A 19,979-nucleotide genomic window follows, 5' to 3' on the forward strand; every position below is an offset into this window, starting at 1 on the left:
TGGACCCTCAGATATACCATGGACCATCGGGCCATGTTTGTTTTGAACGCTAATTGACAACTGACAAGCGACTGACATTGACAAAAGTACTTAAGCAGGTTTTCGTTCTAGGTTATAAAATACAAAAACGAATTTTAATAAATGTTTACTTCTTGAAGAAAACGCCGCAAAATGTCAATAATATCGATTGCATCAACAGTGCTCAAGCGAGCTGTTGCTTCAAGATTTAGCACTATATATAAACCTCTTGTAAATAACACAAGAACAGCATCTGGTAGTGTCACAACAAGAACTATTCATGATGTGAATACAAACGTAGTTAAAGACGTAATGCTATTTAAATACGAGAACCCAAAGTTTTTTATGTACATGAATGTATTTGCTATAGTTCAGTATATGTTTTGGACCTATTTGGGATTGTTTGCATTCACAACTTTGAGGGACGCGCCGGTTGACAAATCTACCATCGACGATGATACACCGTGGTTTAGGCGAATAAACCTCGGCGAAAACAAGTACAGGAATACCTTAGGAACTGTTTCTGTTTTGGTTGGTTAGTATTAGTCTCATTTCAATTAGTATTGGAGTTCCAAGCTTCCGATAGAAATAAGTTACATCTTTTGGTCACTGGGTTTGCTGTCTTAGAGTTTATAACGCTCTCCATAACAGTATCATTTTATTTATTACAGGTGGTGGTTCACTGGCAATGATCTGGATGTACACACTCCGTTCCGTCCGCTATTTAGTCCTCAACAAAGGTGGAAAGAGCCTTACATTCATCACTTACACACCTTTCGGCAAGAACCGTATGATGACAGTTCCTCTAGAAAATGTCTGTTGTAAAGAAGCCAGGAATATTGCCAGAGTGCAGTTACCATTGAAAATTAGGAACCGATGGATGCACTACATGCTTGATATGCGAGGAGAATTTAAAAACCCTATTCTATTTGATTGCACTGCTGGATTAATGAGAAAGTGGTGAAGATTGTTGATTATAAGTGTATTGTTTTATGTATTGTGTTATTTATTGTAAATATAGCTTTAGTTTTGTTTTAAAATTTGTTTTTTTTTCTTGTATTCAATGAGGAACAGAGTTGGAGCAAATTCAAAGATTTATCAAAGCCAACCTGTACTTTGATATTTATGATCTTCATTAGCTATTCTTTGAAATGAGGAATTGGATATAGGACTCACTATTTCTGATTTGCAAAGTAATAGGATCTATTTACAGATATGATAGATAGAAGGTACAAAATGTGTGATATTATCCAAGCAATAAGATGTTTATAAAATAAAACAACCTGAACTGAAGATTTATCAGAAAAATCTTTATTATTTCTTTATAACTATAGTAACGGAAATACGTCGTCTTGTCTCAACACAAAAATAAAGAAGTACAATTAATAACAAAAAAAATAGAATTCTTTTTTTTATTTACAATATGCCATATTTTTAGCAATAAATGGTAAATGCAAATATTGTATACTATTTGTGTATTCAATCTTTTGACCAGCCGATATCACTACCAAAATCCTAAAACTATATTTGCACCTACCAGAAACAATAAGACAGTAATTAATTAAAACGAAAGTCTTTCAATATACAATACATTAGTATATTGAAAGACAATTCATTTTACAATCAACTTAATGATACACATTAGGATTATTGTACACTTGCAACACATTTTTATTTACATATCCAACAAGGAAAATATCTTGCGCATTTTTTCAGTTTTATATAAGAAAAATTACATCATTTTAATATATATTTTTACTAAATAAACGAGGGCACGATAGTGTTACAAGTGTAAAATATCCACGTCGCTTATCACATCTATTCACCTACTGACAATTTTTGATTAATTCTACAAATGCTTTTACTAGCTTGCTACCACAAGCTACAAAGGACCGATGGAGTCTTAATATCAGTTAAAAAAATACATACATCCATAGTACAGTTAGCTACGCAAGTTGGTCAACAGTTAATAATAAATAACATATGTTTCTTTGAAATTACATGAAACACTTCACGACAATATTTACTTGTGTTAACCAACTTATGTTGCTGACTGTACAAAAAATGGCACTAACGCCATACAGTTTATATTACAGAGATATTTTACACATACTATAGAAAACACCCACAGAACGGTGTTAAAAATATAATTACAATGTTTAAATACAATACAGATGAAAGAACGACATCATCGATCCTCGAACTATAAAATTAAGTACAATATTATTTTCTTATTTACAATAAAGTCATAAATATTTAATGTACTATAATAAGTTAATGTTAAGGTCCCGTCGTCACGGGGAGCAGTGTGCATATTAAGGCTCTAAATAATGGCATGAGAGTGCCTTCCGACCACAGATCTAATAAAGTATAGATCTTCCAATGCTTGTAATTAATGAATAATAAGTAAAAATGCGCAAACATCGGCCACTGTGTAAAGAGCTATTTGTTATCGGCCATCATTTGAGATAGCAAATAACTGCAACTATAGGCTTTTCATACATAGACACACTGCATTGCAGTTACACTTACTCTCAACATTTTCTCCGTTTTTTATTGATTTAATATTTGCATTGCATTATAAACCTAACACTAACAATATTTTATTTATAATCACATAATATTTATGAACTATATAAATATAAAGGTATACATATTATTTTATTTCGAATTTACTGAGAGAGTTGTTTTTGTACGAGAACTTCATGTGCCTAGTTTTAAGTATCATAAAAAATCTGTAGATTGAAATGAAATACATCTTTTGCTACAAAATAAAGTATGAGGAGCGAAAATCAATCTATGTGCCATCTGTCAGATTTCTGACCGTTGCAGACCTAATCCATGCTCTGTATTTACCCATCTATGAAGAAACTGTCAAAGTAAAACTAAAAGCTGAATATTTTTGAAGATGGATAAAATAAACTAATAAAAAAAAGAAAAACAAACGTGATCTCTTAAATGATAATAACAATAGGGTAGCTTTATAAAAGTAACTGAAATAAGTACTGTTACCTTGTTTTCTCAAGGCAGTATAAAATACGTTAATATTTTTGTACTACATAAGTAACTTTCAAGGATGATTAAATAGAGTCTATGTAGTAATTAGTGGTTAATCTGTCGGTTGGTTGGTCTATGGTCTACAAAATTTTAATTTGATACAGTAAGAACTATGAATTACTTTATATTTCGGGATTTTAAATTATTTCTAAATAGCCCAAAACTTTTTCAGTTGTCGAAATTACGCCTTCACTATTTTGAACAGGTAAATTATCTCACAGAATATTTTGAAATAGAAGTCCTAATTTTTTTATTAATAAAAAAAACTGAAATAAATATTATATTTTTTTCTTCATTTCACAATCACTCTCACTCGTCAGTCTATCGCTTACTTTAAGTCTCAGTCAACACCAAAAAAAAAAACAAAAGTTCAGTATCATAAAACTAGTTTGTTTGTACAATAATAAAATTATTAATAAATCAACGATTCGTCGAATCAAATTTCTTTGTCAGGAGTTGTAAAATGTCCACATACCTTTCTAAAATACGGTCACAAAAAATTGGGACCGTAATAATAATGAGACCTCTTTGACCAATGAGTAAAGTATCCATAATTCATATAAAACAGTGTTCTTATATAACACCATTTTATATAAACAAACTTCTACTAAAGAGTATTGATGAACTTTACAACTTTTCAATTTCCTCACGACAAAATTCTACATGATTCACATAGTCTTCTCAATGAATTATTATCATTTAAAATCGTCAATATTACACATCTATTTATCTTGAAGTCACTGTACACAAATCTTGAGTAAACTTGGGTTTCCATTTTCAAGAAGTTTTCATAATAACATCAAAGTTGCTGTCTTACCGCGGATTTCAATAACCTAGCTATCGTTTTGCTAACTAGAGATAGAAATTTGACAAGATAACATCTAGTTCCTATTTCTAGTAAGCGAATAAATAGAAAGGTTATTGAAATCTGCCGTTAGTGATTATTTAATTCTACTATACACTGATAAACGAATAATTATGAAATATCTCGTCAATTGAATCGCTAATCAATAATTTAATAATTTATTACAAGCCATAAATGAGGCTAACACCTGTTCCAAATGATTTAAATATCGATACAATTATCTATATCCGTTATCATCACAATATATCGACATGTATTACTGTACAACATCACTGACATCAGATTTAAAAGTCAAAATATGATTTATGTATTTCCTGCCTATGTATAGGAAACCAGAATTCAAATATGACAAGAATCTTAACCATTACCTAAAAGTTTCTCTTGGAATCTAACGTATGGAGCACTCATCTAGAAAATTCGACATGTCAATTGAGATGTTTATCTGTCACTTGTGAAACACTGCAGTTTATGTCAAAATTAATGCATGTGTGCACTTTTGTTCAGTTTATAAGACATGTAGTGACAATGCTTGCGAATTCTGAAAAGTATTAGTTTTATCCCATATTTATAACCGGGCAGAACCAGGGTCGGACTACCATCAATAAAAATACCATCATTTGCTAAAAATGGGCCCCGCACTGTCAACCTAACTTTATTCACTGTTCATCCTCAATCGTCTGGTCAGACGTTTAGTTCTTTAACTCAACACTCCAAATTTGCTAGAGGCCCCACACTGGCCTAAACTGGCCCTGGCTAGAATCAAAATGTGATTAAAGTTCTTATCAGATAAATTTCCCGCTCTATTGGCCACTAATAATGAACGCATACGCATGTGTCCAATGGCTGAATTCAGACGGACAAAGTTATCTATTGAGGACTGTAGTTAATTTCCCATTTTTCTACAGTATACTTAAATCGGTCAGAATGTATGTGCAAACTATTTCCCAGTATTTCAAAACCGATTAACAAAACGGTCACTATTTCCATGTAAGTGTTGAATCCCGCGCTTAGTACCGGGCGTCACGGCGCCGTCAGTCCGACAGATATCGTGTCGGTCGCGTGTCGTCGCCGTCGTCGTCTCGTGTCGGACTGATGCTGTCGATTTCGTCTACCTCCTCGAGATTCTTGTGGTTCGGGTTGCAGAGTCTGGAAAATGTGAAAAGCCATATTAGTTAGGATTATTCGTGCACAGTACATAGTCTCAGAGAAATGTAAACTCGTATTTCATAAATTGTTTTATATTTCAGTTCTCAGTGTGATAAAATTTTAGCTTTCAATACAAATATGTACTTCAATTTTATGCATACTACATAATCATGTTTGAAAAAGTAGATGAAAACTAAAGCTTTAGTTTGAAATTGTTCAGTTTTGAAATGTTTGTTTTATTTACCAGTATCTCATATACAGACCCATTGACCACTGTAGGTAGCCAAAGGCCCGAGATACCCCTACAAAGTTTTTGAGGGCCCCACAAAACCCAGATGTACAATATTTTCAAGGACCCCGTTTGTAAATACGGCCCTGTTCACATACATTAACAGTTGTAAGTACATACCTGCACTTGCAACAAACGATGCATGGCGCGGCTAGCAGCAGCAACGGGCTGGCTACCAGCAGTAGGAGTCCGAAGCCAGCGAATATGCCTACCACCTGAAAATAAGAAACACATCATCTCAATAAGGCACAAACTTGAAGTTAAGAAGCCCCCGAGCCTTTTCCCAACTATGTTGGGGTCGGCTTCCAGGCTAACCGGATGCGGCTGCGTACCAGTGTTTTACAAGAAGCGGCTGCCTATCTGACCTCCTCAACCCAGTTACCCGCGCAACCCAATACCCCTTGGTTAGACTGGTGTCAGACTTATTCGCCACTGACTAGGTACCCGTATCGACCGCCAAGGATGTCCAATGACAGCCGGGACCAACAGTTTAACGTGACATGCTTAAACTACTAGCTTGTTCAATAAATTCTTGGTTACCTGTGCACGATGCCATAAGACCGATGCGCGTGAGTGTCCCAGTTTGTTCTTGCACGGCCCTTTGTCGTAGTGGCGTAACAGAAAATCGTCCTGCAACAAATTAATACAATTTTAATCGTCAAAGTCTCTCGATTTACTTTTAGAACACAAGTCTCAGGGTCAATTAATTTTAATAATATAGGATAGGTAATGATTTGCAAAGAAACTCCTCTTTCTTAAGTGTGCTTCTTTTGCCTGTAAACATATTTTTTCAGTTCAAGATAGCCCAGTTGTCAGGGCTTCCTGTATCCGGGTGCGTGAAATAGCACTAGCAGAAGTTAGTTGGTTGTATTGCGGATTTTGATGTTTATTTAGAAATAATAACTTCCAACACTCTTAACTCATAAATTTACAAAACTAACACAAAATGTAAATACAAAGTAACCAAAAATATGTTGTAAGTAACAATTCATTGGAAATTAGCAAACGTGTTGCTTTTAACTCCATTGTCTTAACTACGGTTAAACAGTCGTAAATCACATTTAGCATGCGCACAATAGGTGTCAAGGGAACATTGGTTTTTCCGCGGTTAATTGGAAAACTAGCTGTGAAGCGACCTGTCCCCGGCCCTAATACTGTGGAACTAATTAGTGGTTTTAATCATTATTACTTTAGATAGAAGATATGTAAATATTTATTCTAATACTATAAAGATGAATGGTTTGTTTGTTAACAATAAAAATCCTTCAGTGTGTAAAGGGCGCCTTCAATTTAGCCGCAAAAATCCATGTGGATCGACTTATTAGATGTCCATTATTGAAAACATAAAATGAAGTGATGTATTTTGAAATCTGCAAAAGGATGTAATACCTGTAATTAATAAGAATAAGGCAAGAAATTCCCATTCGATCAGGTAACTTGATTTTTAACTATTTTTTGTAACCATTGAGTGATTTTGATTTGATCACACCTATATTTAAATAGGTTGGGAGATTCAACGTCATATTTAAATGTGATAACGTAATAGTTTTGTTCAATTTAAGTATTGCATCTAATGTAAGGTACATAGACCTCGGTCATGGAGCGAATGTATGAATATGCAAGAGTAGGTACATAATAGTTTAATGAATTGAAACTCGATTGTTGTGATAAAATGTTTAATTGCTGTAATTGGCACATGGTTTTAATTAATTAATCAGATACGAATTAAATGCAAAACCTAATAATAGTAGAACAATCAATTTACATTTAAGTGTAGCTATTATTGAATTTTTTTTTTATGCAAGATGTACCTATACTAAGGTAACTACTCCTACGTAATAATATTGTCAACTTTTTGTCATCGTCAGGGCACACAATTAATGTAGACTCTTCCGATCAGGTGTGTTATATAAATAATTCATATTTGTATTAGTCAATTCCCATACCAGACAATATTGGTTCCCATACCATTGTAACCCTAACAAACCTTAGTGCCTCAAGCACGGTACATATGTTTAGAGAGAAGTATGGCTCACGTACTTTCATGAAATTAAAACATCTCTAACTAACCTATTCCGCAATTTCATGACTACCTCGACAGCATCTTATACAAAACCTGTGCTAAAAGAACCATAAATAATCTATATGTACTACGTAATATTATACAGTTGAAGAGTTTATATGTTTGTTTGCTTGAACGCGCTAATCTCAGGAAGAAGTAGTAGGGTCCGATTTGAAAAATTATTTCAGTGTTACATACATATAGTGCCCATTTATGAGGAAGGCTATGGGCTTTTTATCCGGGTTCGTGCTCAGGTTCGCGATGCGGGTGAAACCACTGGCAGGAGCTTGTCCTATATATGGGCTTTAGATGCCTAATACAAATAAATAAAAACCTGCGCCAAAGTAAGCATATAAATAACTGATACTCACATCAAGTGACGCCAAACAATACCAGCAGAAGACATGCTTGCACCGCTTACACATCATCTGTGCACAGCCTTCGTCCTTCTCTATGGGAACGCGGCACATCGGGCAGAGTTTGATGAGCTCCGAGTCCGGTAGGAGCGGTGCGCCCGCGCCGCCCATGGATGAAGACGCGGCCGCTGCCTCGCAAGATAGGCCGCCGTGCCACTGGAAGAGAGAAATATGGTTAATCAATTAATGCGATTTGAAATGAGTTGTATGTAATAATTATAATGATGAGGTGTGTTATTAATCAGCGAGATTAATAGTCAGACCTAAATTATGTCACAAATAAAAATATACGTTTGTTCTTGGATAAAAATGCACCGCGAAAATGAAGTGGATGAACCATACTAGGATGATATATATGAACTAGTTTTCCCCGTAAAAAAAAGATGAATCTTTGATATTTTATACGCCTGAAACCGCAAAACGCAATACAAATACCAGAACTACAGCAGATATGTTGAATCTCAAGTAATCCAAAAATAGTGTCAATATAAATATTCAGAAGCCGCTCAAAGGGCAAATCTTAGTTCAGAGTTCGGGCGACAAATCCCCGGTATAAGGCAAGCGAAAGCCACGCTCAAATGAAAGGGGTAACATTTTGAATACAAAATTACTGCTCGTGGAAAACGGTGATCTTTGTGGAATATGGATGTTTGAATGGAGGATAAGAAACGCAATTAATGTTCTGAGGCGTTATTTAGAGTTTACATTGTAGTCTTCTTAAAGTGCCATATTCCTCATTCATGGGTGTTTTTACTGGATATTGATTGTGTGAGATTTGCCGTGTAGTGAGTCCTTTAAAAGGTCCTTATTAGGATCAAACTAGCTACAAAAAAAGTTTGTATCGTTTGCATTTCGTTGTTTATTTAATTGTAACACAGAGGTTTCAAAACGTCTACTGTTGGGAAGCTACAATATCCACGGGTGACACAGGCTATATTTTATCCAGGAACGGGCAGAAGTTCTATCAGGACGCGGCTGAAACCGCGAGTGTTTCCATAAATTCCTATTCAATACTAAAAAACAAAATGTCCATTAAAAAAAGCTGGTAAGTATTAACCAAGCTCTATTTAAAACCAGTACATTGAAGTAGGCAACTGTGACACGGTAGGTTAGTGTGCATTGTTCGTCATCTCGACCCAGTTGCTGAGAGCTAAGAGCTACGTGAAAGGGGTACAGATGCAGGATAGTAGGGAAAATGGCGACCTTTTTGTGCCGTGGAATATGTAGCAAGGGTGATTACATTTACAGAGTTCAGTTGCAACAAAAAAGTAGTTTATTGTAAGGATCGAAATGTCAGTTTTCGTGTTATACATCATGTTCATACATATTTAGGCAATAGGTTTTTTCGTCTACGAGGAATATATGGGTGGAGAAAATGTCTGTTTTTTGCACCCTTTTGCAAAAGGCAAAGTTACTACGATAAAACAGATCTTATAAAAACAAAGGGTAATTTACGTACAGCGAAACGAACAAACATGGTGTTTGTTTTGTCTTATAATTAAACAAAATACTTCGTTATAGTAAAGTGGAAATCCGTGTAAGTAATTATATTTAACTTCTCAACCTAGTTTGCTTAGGCGCGTTTACAAAAACGTTGTGCACAGTTTTAAAATTGAACTTAAATCTTCTTTCTAGTAACTGGGTTGGGGTCGGGGTCAGCTTACTGTCTAAATACAAGTGGATGTGTTTCCATATTTTATGTTACATTGCATGATGAAGTGTTTAACTGACATAACCCTCAAAAACAAGAGCATTACCGGTGTTCTAAGAATCCTTATCTCGAGTTCTGAGAAATTTGGGTATGTATCTGAATTACTCGAATGAAACCGAAGTTACCGAAGCAAGACTACTCCCACTAAGAGTAACTAAGTCTACTCCTAAGTCATAGATTTCTTGTTAGATTTAGCAAAAAAACATGCTTTTCGATTATTAATGTAACACATGTCTGTCATGTATTTTAATTGAGACTGGATTTGAATAAGTTTACCTTTTAATCGTACAGCCGACGATAGGAGATATGAATTCAAAGATCGATGCATCAATGCAGACCGTCATTAAGGTAGTATAACCATTGGTACAATGGTCCTTAATTATTGATTAATGAATAATGAAAATTCTTTATTTACGATGCACCTAAATAAAGCGAATCCAAAAGTCGAGATTAGTCTCGGTACCCAAGCGGTACCGCAGCGTCGACGCAGCGTAAAATGAACAAAAAGATTAGGCGGGAAAGCGAAACGGGGGCCATTTTGTTTTGACAATGGGCTGCACGTTGAAAAGACTTTCCACTACATTACGGAGAGTAGTATGACTTTCGTGTTATGGCGTTGTTGAACCTTTATTGTTTATAGTTCGTGAGATTAAAAGAGTGAATCCATTTAAATATAAGACTTTAAGGAAAATTAATTAACGCGAAATGATCCTTGAAGAATAGATACATAAAATGGCGGGAAAAATGGCGATTCCATAGATGTAAGAAAGATTCGATAAATTATTCCATAGACGTTAGATGATAGATAATTCGGAGCCAAGCCAGCAGTTACTAAGGCATTAAAAAACGAAGACTGTTTTGCGATTTTTTCTTACTTCAGGACACCAGATCCCTTGGGTCATATTTTCGCAAAAACACAAGTAAATCCTTACCTCTTGGTTGCACTGCGAACAGAAGTCATGCCGGCAGGTGGGGCAGTGTGCAGGACTGGCAGCACGCACATGCACCACCGTGTCGCAGCCCACGCGTGGGCAGAACGCGCGACCCGAGTCCATCGCCACCTCTGGAAAGAGAATGTTGATTAGTTAGTGTCTATAAATACCTAATGGTGAGGAGTTTGCTTCAAAACATCTGCATCCGACACAACAAATCAGATTCAACTACTCTCCTAATTAACAGACGTCTCAAGAAGGATGAGGTTCTCAATTCAGATGTCATTATAACATGATGCTTTATTGAATGCGTTTTAAAGGTTGCAGGCTAAAATTGGATGCGTAAAAGACAAAGCAGGCACCCGGATTATGTCTTATAGACTCCATAGGACATAATCCTGCTATTACGACCGTTTTTGTATTTTATTCTTGGGAGCCCAGAGAAAAATATTTAATCAGAAAAACATTAAGACGGTTCTAAAAAAAGTGCCTGGATTCTGGTTCAGCAACATAGATGATGGTTTTTCCTTGAACTCATTTAAATGTATCCCGACGACGCTATGGAAAAATAAGAACGTCAGAAAAATAACCTATTCCTTTGATTTTAAGCGTAATGTAAGTATTTATTATTGCTTCGCAGAATTCGATCGTTATCAAAGACATTATGAATAGGTAGCAATATAGTATTCAGACCTTGTTCTTATTGGCTTTGTGTGTTTTGACAGATACGTTACAAATTGTCCCGTTTCATACCATGTCTCCTTATCATGAATCTGATCAGGATATGGTAAATTTTACAACGCGTTTAATCAGGAAACCAATCAATGTCATTGCTTTCCTTGCTTACTTCCTACTTACTTTTATTTATTTTAATTTCCTTATAATGAGTATTCGTAGAGTTTCTTGCTTGCTTCTCGGAATCGTGCAATTTGTAGTTGACCTTTTCATGAAAGCTTGTTAAGACCTATTTGAAATTGTAAAAGGGTCGACCTGCAGTAATTTCTAACCACTTCTTACAAATTGAGTTTTATTAATGTAGATTACACGGGTCCGCTGAATCGATTTATGTGGGAAGACGATACAAAATACTTATTTTCTAAAGCAAAGACACCTTAATAATATTCTCCTGGAATCTGATATGTGTGAAAGTCATCCATTTAGCTCCAAAAAGAATAACACAACAGTAGATTTTCACGCAATTACTTCTAATCTCACAGTAAAAGTTGTTCATACTAATGACTACAAAAACCATGGCAGCAAGATTGACGAAGATAAAGAACCACAAGGCGAAGCATTAAACAACATAGCTACGGTGCATAGTGAGAGCACATGGTTCAATAATGTGCAGCCGAGGCGAGTAATCGCTGTGAAACAGACCGGGGCAAAATGCACGTCAGCGGCAGACGAGTAGACATGCATCACTGATGATCAGCTCGAGCTGTCTACAATCAGAGCATGATGGAAACATCAAGCTTATTGTTAGGAACATTAAGTAAGTAGTATTTGCATATTGATATATTGCAATATATTGCATTCCAATTATTAATTGTTATATGTTAATTGGCAATTAACATATAACACATTCTTGAAAGATTCCTCTAACCTACAGACATGTGTTGCTGGGGAGTTATTTTTTCTTCCCATCAGAAACACATAGGAAGTGGTTAAGTGTGCGCGTTTTGGTAAATTTTTGACGTTTAAAAAGTGCTGTTCCATAGCCAAACTTGAATAAATGATTTTGAATTTGAACTTATCCGTTCTGTGTCTGACGTAGATACGTACGAATATGAAGCTTGCTGATGAAATAATTATAAGTGAACGTCAGAGTGTATTGCCGTCAATATTTAATTGCTCATATTTTATAGTTCGGCCATTCAGAGAATGCGTTCCTGACACGTCGCGATTGAACTGACGACGTAACTTTGCAATGGCGTTGCAGTTACGATAAAAATATTTTTGCTGGTTGTTTACCGTTTTAACAATTGAGGAGCATTAAAACAACATTATTATATCAATAATCAATGAATGTAGTTACGTCGTCAGTTCAATCGCGACGTGTCAGGAACGCATTCTCTGAATGGCCGAACTATAATACAGGATACAGATCAATACTATTTGGTTTAGACATTGAGAACATTTCCCACGAAATGTTATGACTACGATTTAAATGTTTACAACATAAAAGGAAGATCAGAAGGGCGACAATTGAATTGTTTGAACAGATGACGAATGTCATTGGAATACTGAGATTTTCTTCACATTGTGGACGTTATATGTGATGGACAAGATAAGTCCGTAGACAAACTACTTCCAAAAACAAATTTTGAAAGTACACTTACCATGATTAAGGCGGAATTTCAGATGTTTTTCCATAACTGCGGGCTCCACAAGGTCCGATATCTCCTCCAAGTTGAGAGCTGCACCAACTCTGCATCGTGCATCAGGACAGGAGACTTCGTATGCACCATTGCACACTTCGAACTCCACGTAAGCTTTCATACACTGTAACAATGGAAATTGTAATTTAATTAGGCTTGTTTTTTATTTTTTATTGAAAGGCTATTGACCTGTTTGAGTAGCTTAATTAGCATTGAATACTGATTTTTACTTTGGTGAATTTTATTTGACCTCAAGATACATATATTTCGAAATGTCAGATTTCAATTAAATTATCTGGACAAACTGTTACGTCTAAGATCAGATAAAAGAGTACAGAAGAAAATTGGATTTAGGGCAAGAGGATGATGACCATGATGATATTTCTTTGAAAATTAATAAATAGTCTTGAACCACTCTGTTGTGATGTGCATAAGATAGCGTTTCTGATTTGGAATAATTTTTTGATAATTTCAAATATGCATTAGGTAACATACTTAATATGAATAATGTAGAACGATGCACGAACGAGCAACATTTATGAATTTAGACTTTTTCGTATCAAATATATTAAACCACTGATATAGAAAGTAATGAGATCGCAGCTTCCCAGAAAAAGATTATTCTTGTATTACGATATATCCTATGAATAATATTTTTTTCTAATACGAAAAGTCTACGTTATCGGTAAGCTAGTCTTATTTCTTTCGATCTGTACTTAAACGGCCGAGACATGACGAATCTGTGATTAGTTCAGTATAAATGTACGACCTTGCTTACTTTAGTTCATTGGCTTGGAAGGTCACAGTAAGAATTTGTTAAGTCTAGCTATCTTCCTTAGGTAACAAAAGAACTACATACTTTCTGCACACGTATGAAAAGGCTTTCAACATCTCAAGACATCCCACCACTCAGTAAATTATTCTGTAATAAATAATAAGGATTTATTAGCAAGGAGAGAGTATCTACACTGTTATGAGTCTTTATTCCCTTTTACACAGATCTAGTAATAAGCGTCTGCATCTGCTTTCCCCTTTCTAAAGTACACCCACAACCGTGACAGTGGTTTATACGTATTGTTTATAACAAAGGATTGTTTTCTATAAAACTATTGTGTTAGGTTTCTCTTCATATTGTGTTGTAGTTGTTCAGGTACTTTAGATAAGTATCTTACCACGGCTGTTGGGAGTTAGAATACTAAGTAGGCATCTTGAAATAACATCACGCTTTGAATTCCCTGAAGAGGTCATCATACTTAATAGAGTTGTTATATCTTTACTAGCGACCCGCGTAGGCTCCGCACGGGACCAGATTATTCTTATACACCTCCATAATATTGGAAGAACTTGTGTAATAGGTAATTCCTTCAGCAGGTAATCATGACAGACAGAGTGATAATATACAGACAGATATTTGTTAGCAATTAATAAATTCTCAGGAGACAAGAAACGGTCCTACTGCATGCGGAAAAATCTAGACAAAACCATAGTAGATCTTGCCTATATTTTAAGCAGTGCTGAAACGCGCGGATGAATATAGAACTCGGATAATAAACAACCATACTAGATGTTGCATAAACTTAGCCACTAATACTGCAATATATTGTCAAACAAACAATTGCAATAAAAGTGTTTGTCAAGACATTCACGATGAGTATCGATCGAAGGCTGTCGCGTGTGCAAAAACACTTAAAGACGACTGCTATTACTCATAATGTAGTATTTCAGTGGAATACTGAAACGCATTATCCTATATTTGGACTGTACCAACACCAAATCTGCTAGATTTAAATGTTGACAACATAGAAGCAGCTAAATTGTAAATCCTTATGAGAAATTAACTCATTGCGTTACACAATCACGATAAAACGGCTGAAGCGATTGAGGTAAATAAAAGTTCCTCCAGACGCAGATAAAACCGTGATTGAAAACTAGTCTTGACTTCGAACTAACAGACTTGTATTATATCCTGACCAAGGACGCAAAGATATAGGCCACAATACAAAAATAACCAAGGGAATATCGGCATCAGTACTCTTAAAAGTATCATATAAAGCTAAAATATCTTCAACCCACAGAAAAATTGTTGCGCTGTCACGAAAATAAAATGCAAGACAGCAAACTGAGAATAGTAAAGTGAAATTTTAAAGTAACGCTCACATAGTGGGCGTGGTGTGGGAGGCAGCCATTTAAATGCACTTCATTCATAATCTTTGCCTGACGTCAGCAATGAAGGACGGTGAAATACATCATTACAAGATAATCACAACTTAATGATATCGATTAAGTACAGTTAGATACAGTAAATAATGTGATTAGACGCGATTTATAGCGTGATTTAGTTAAACGTGATGGACTCATTGTTCGTTTTGCAAAACAAAATGATAATACACGTGTAAGTGTAAATCTAGGAAGATTTATGAGACTTCTTTCTAATTTAGTACTGCAAACGGTAACAATACTTCATTATATCAACTTTGATGAAGAAAACGATTAATTTTCTAAGTGTGTATTGTAGATTGCACTATGACGCTCTTGAACTGATAAGAAAACATTTGAGATGTCCTTTTAAAAATGGATGGGAAAAAATAGATAGGAACATATGAACATACACCACAACAGCCTCGTAGTGACAAGCTAAACCTGCAAATGAGATGATGATAGGCATGACATTGATTGAAACTTAAGGAAGACCATAGGTTAAATATATATCCGGATGTAAAATGGGTATCCCCAGAATCAAAACCGCAAAAAGAAAAACTGATGATAGCACGATGTAATAAAAAGTTAAACTAGCAAATAAAACCCATAACGATTTAGTGGAACTTCGCCAGAAAGAAGATTACTGTAATGACTTTGAAAGATTACCTTATTTCTAATAAATGCATGGTTATCAAGCTACCTATTATGTATGTATGTATGTATTGTGTTTTTGTTCAATTTTATGTCAGGGTTCCAGTGATAATTTATTTTATTAGATTCATCTTTATTATGCAGCTAATGGATAGCTGTCAAGGCCTCATTCAATATCGGTTTTACATAAACCCATAGTTTTTCTTCTAGAAGGTTTTAAGCGAAATTGCGTAGAGTGGCTGCTACGAGCGCAGATATATAAATTTTTACTGTGAAATCAGAAAGTACATAATCATAAACGTGAAAAAAAATATTTATATGGAATTGAATTTTTTAATAAATTTTGCATAAAATATTTAGCATACCTTCGAAACGGTTCTGTCATTACGAACCTGTACAAAAAATGTCGCCCCCTTTCATTCACGGAAAAAGGAAGCTTTAAAAAACATGTTATCTCTAACAACATTCACGGGTAGCATTAGAAAGCTTTTTGAAAACGATTGCATTATAAATTCTAATGAATTTAATCAAATAAATCACATTATGAATCCTGAAAACCCCACCGTACTTTTCTATGACTCTTCATACGTCAAAGTGGCGTGCAATTAATTTTTTATAATGGTTGTTTGCCCGATAGGGAGTTGCGTGCATGCTTATCATTAAACGCATTACATGCTATTCTGGCAAATTACCCGGTAATACTCTGTTATGATAATGATAGAGAATCATGAGTATACGGAAAAAGGGGTCCAAACGAAAAAACTAAAAAATCCATACACCTAAAATCCACTTTATCTATAAATATTGTATTGAGCTAAAACGTAAAGTTATCAAAACCGAAGTCGATATTGGTACGAAATGAAAGCAATTGTCACTAATAAAGGAATGATATGAACTTGATTTGCAAGATTAATAAAATATCCTGATCCTTCATTAGCTAATACATAACAGACACAAAAATAAAAGAAAAATACCACTTCAGCAAATTAATGCTATCCTTTTTAAAAAACTTTTTTCTGTAATTAATATTGTCTTGGAAACGTGAAAAGACACGCAATAAAAGGTCCTTTTGAATCCTTTCTGGCTTCTGAAGTACCAGGCTGTTATAACGCGTAGGAGGTGCGTCGTGACTTACTTGCCGCGCGTATACATAGGTATACCGAGCTCTACATAAGGCTAAATAAAATACATGACGTAATTTTCAATGCTGTGTGCGGCACGCGGACCGGTTGTGCAAGTGTGCAGTGGCTTGCAGAAACCAGTGTGCGTTTATGCGCTCCTAGTACCAGCAAATGCGTGAAGCAGGGGCGATAGCGGACAAAAATATATTGTGATTTCATACTTATTATCATTTTAGTAACATTAGTCATCATGCAAATGAGCTTAAAAATAAAGATAAAGATTTGTAACACTTTTATGCATATCCAATCAACAATCAGTTGCTGTTTTGGCATTGTAGTGCGTAGAATTTTTTGTATAATTCTGATGATAAGCAGCGATGGTGGATTACAGTGCTCGAGAATTAGATGTTCAAGTGCAATAAATAACATACTGATATCTGTTTCTTTTGAGAACGCAGAAGAGAAATAATGGTAAAAAAATACAATTATTTGCCAAATTCAAATGGTGAAAAAGTGTTCACTCATTAAAACGAAAACACAAATCAAGAGAAGAAGAGAAAAATATATCAAGATTTTTTGCCACTGTTATCATTTTTGTTTTTCCATAATATTCCTTGCATTTGCGTAAAGAGTTAACAACAACAATCAATTTACTAAGTGGTATTATGAAACTATGATTACAGGTATGCTAATAGCTATTTGCTGTTTGACGTCAATTCATGTCAATTGTAATGAGATGATTGTATCAGATTAAGTTCTGAATAAGCGTTAGTTTCATGCAAACGAAGCAAGATTGTTACGTTTATTTTTAGATTCCGTATCTGAGGAGACGACAATACGGCGTGATAGGCAGGTATTAATTTCATCTTACATATATAGAAAATTAAGTTTCTGTACAAGAATTAATGCTGGCAAAGATTTTCATGAGGTTCATATTGTTAAATGCTAGTGGTAATGGTAGGTTGGTAAGTAGTGCAAATTCGATAAGATATATTGTAACAGACATGATTGTCTTTTCAAAATAAGGAGGTTTTGGCGAATTCAAACGAAATGGGGATGAAATTGAAAATAACTTGTGGGACTAGGAAGATTCTAGGATTACTTTGTTTTTAGAAATATACTGTTGTTTCATTAGAATAGTTCACATGACTTATAAGGTTACTAGAGAAAGTGGATCTTGTAGCATTCTGAGAATCTGCTATGATTGTTACTATTCTGCACCGTTACAACTCGTGTGAACTAACTCCTTTGAGAGAAATGAATGAGTATTAACGCCTGAAGGAAAATATCGCCTTCCACTTAGATAAATATTAGCTTCTGGCGTTAATTGGATTTAGCTATTTATTTGCCACGGTTTTCCCCGCATCACGTAGAACCACTTACTTTACGCATCCGGATAAAAATATTTAACCGAGAAAAATATTTCCGAGATAGCATTAACAGGGTTCGTAAATTCTTTTCGTACCGATTTGAAGTCTACCTTTACTTAGATACCATAGAACAGAACAATCAATAAACATCATAGGCTTTCTGAAAAGTTAGTATACTACCAGTTAAAAGAACTAGAAGTTTGATCGATATCAAATAACACGGCAACTTGGATACATGATACAAACTGACAAATCAAATCAAATGTTACGGTAGGTTATTGCGAAATCCTAACAATTCGCAATAGTTCCGTTCAAGGTTAAAGAATGGTGATGTGACCATGAATCGAATGCCTTTAACATTTTATCGAATAAATACTCGAAAAGAAAACATTTTGTTTGTGCCGAGGACGTTTTCAAAGGCCGATTTACTAGGTGCTTAGCGCGGTGTCACCCGTGTCAAGAGGGAACTGATTCTCATAACATACTTAGTCATCATACATAGTACATCGTGGGAATTTGCTGGATGCGGGCGGGGCGGTAATAATCGATTGATAAAATTAGAGTAATAAATCTATTATCTAGGTTCGATTTTGGAGTTCTGCTTCTATGCAAAGGTTTTATAGAATGCAGATAACCATGGAATATTTATACTTAAGTTATTTACACTTTATGATTAAAAAAAAAAAAACTTAAAATTTATTTTCCAAACTTACCTAAAAATTGCATTTTAGTACAGAACTTTGAGTAAACAAATCGGCTCTAACAACTTTATTCAAAACTGTAAATTACGGTAAACTGTTGAATATGTTCATTTGCAATTCACATAGCTAAAGCAAGTTTCGTAGTTCGCGTCATGTAATTTGCATTAAAATTGTCCTTTCCAAGTTAAATGTTTTAACTAGCGTGCGACTATGAGTTATTGTATGGAATAATTGTTGAAATAACTGACAGTGATTTCAATGTACACTAGTGATTTGAATAAAATTAATCGATATATCGATAAATTTTGTTTGAAATGCATTTATACCATGCTTTTTGTACCCAGTGTTTACCTTGCACGGTGGTCGACATTGTCTTCAAAGTATGGATTAGCTTGTTTAACCATTGATGAGAAAGCAACAGAATCCTGACTAAATTACCAAAAATACCTAATACTCGCGATCGCTCAGCTTCAGTTGATGTTTTAGAACTGTATATATAGATGACTGGAGGCTTTAATCAAACTAAAATAAACCATTCAATCAAACCATCACGATCACTTAATTTCACGACCAAATCGATTCAAAATCCCATCCCAGCATTTAATATGCTAAAAATACCTCAGTAGCAAAGCTTCCATTATTCTCGGCTGCTGCGTCAGAGCAGTCCTTCATGGTGTTGCAAACATTACGAGCCTCTCTTGTTATAGTTGTTATTCCCGTTTGATGCAGTTAACCACGAATTACTAAGGATATCATGCAAGCAGCTATGTGATTAAAAATCCAGCCTTAATTCGGCACGATAAACTGTAAGTCCCAGCTGTCATTTGAACATCTTTGGCAGTTGTTACGGGAAGCCAGAAGCCAGTAACTCTTATGACCAGTCTTACCTGGGGGTATTGTGTTGCCCGGGTAACTGGGTTCAGGAGGTCAGATAGGCAGTCGCTCCTTGTAAACAGTACTCATTTTTTGCGTCCAGTTTGACTGAAAGTCGACCCCAACATAGTTGGGAAAAGGCTAGGCAGATGACGAGGATGAAAATTGAAATCATCAGGATCAATTAATT

At 35.0% G+C, this 19,979-nt stretch overlaps 2 protein-coding genes across 3 annotated transcripts in view; one reads left to right on the top strand and one right to left on the bottom strand.

Annotated features, from left to right (window-relative positions):
- The first annotated feature begins 41 nt into the window (after positions 1-41).
- On the top strand, positions 42-1,093 carry LOC124634820 (transmembrane protein 223). The gene is made up of 2 exons (XM_047170461.1): positions 42-553; positions 690-1,093. The coding sequence occupies exons 1-2, from the start codon at positions 172-174 to the stop codon at positions 980-982; spliced, it is 675 nt and encodes a 224-aa protein (XP_047026417.1). The 5' UTR covers positions 42-171; the 3' UTR covers positions 983-1,093.
- Positions 1,094-1,307: 214 nt separating this feature from the next.
- Positions 1,308-19,979, bottom strand: part of LOC124634817 — a 92,311-nt gene continuing 73,639 nt past the window's right edge. For both annotated transcript variants that reach the window (XM_047170457.1, XM_047170456.1), the window contains 6 exons: positions 12,836-12,998; positions 10,497-10,627; positions 7,809-8,009; positions 5,916-6,005; positions 5,496-5,590; positions 1,308-5,086 (listed from right to left, as the gene is read on the bottom strand). In XM_047170457.1, the coding sequence (XP_047026413.1) occupies positions 4,972-5,086; positions 5,496-5,590; positions 5,916-6,005; positions 7,809-8,009; positions 10,497-10,627; positions 12,836-12,998 (795 nt within the window). In that variant the 3' untranslated portion in view covers positions 1,308-4,971. The remainder of the gene's footprint in view (positions 5,087-5,495; positions 5,591-5,915; positions 6,006-7,808; positions 8,010-10,496; positions 10,628-12,835; positions 12,999-19,979) is intronic.

This window comes from Helicoverpa zea, chromosome 12 (assembly GCF_022581195.2).
Source record: "Helicoverpa zea isolate HzStark_Cry1AcR chromosome 12, ilHelZeax1.1, whole genome shotgun sequence".
Taxonomy (NCBI): domain Eukaryota; kingdom Metazoa; phylum Arthropoda; class Insecta; order Lepidoptera; family Noctuidae; genus Helicoverpa; species Helicoverpa zea.

Bases quoted from the DNA above. Each gene is read 5' to 3' on its own strand.
- LOC124634820 (XM_047170461.1), top strand. From the start codon at position 172: ATGTCAATAATATCGATTGCATCAACAGTGCTCAAGCGAGCTGTTGCT. The intron at 554-689 runs GTTAGTATTAGT...TATTTATTACAG, and splicing joins AACTGTTTCTGTTTTGGTTG to GTGGTGGTTCACTGGCAATG.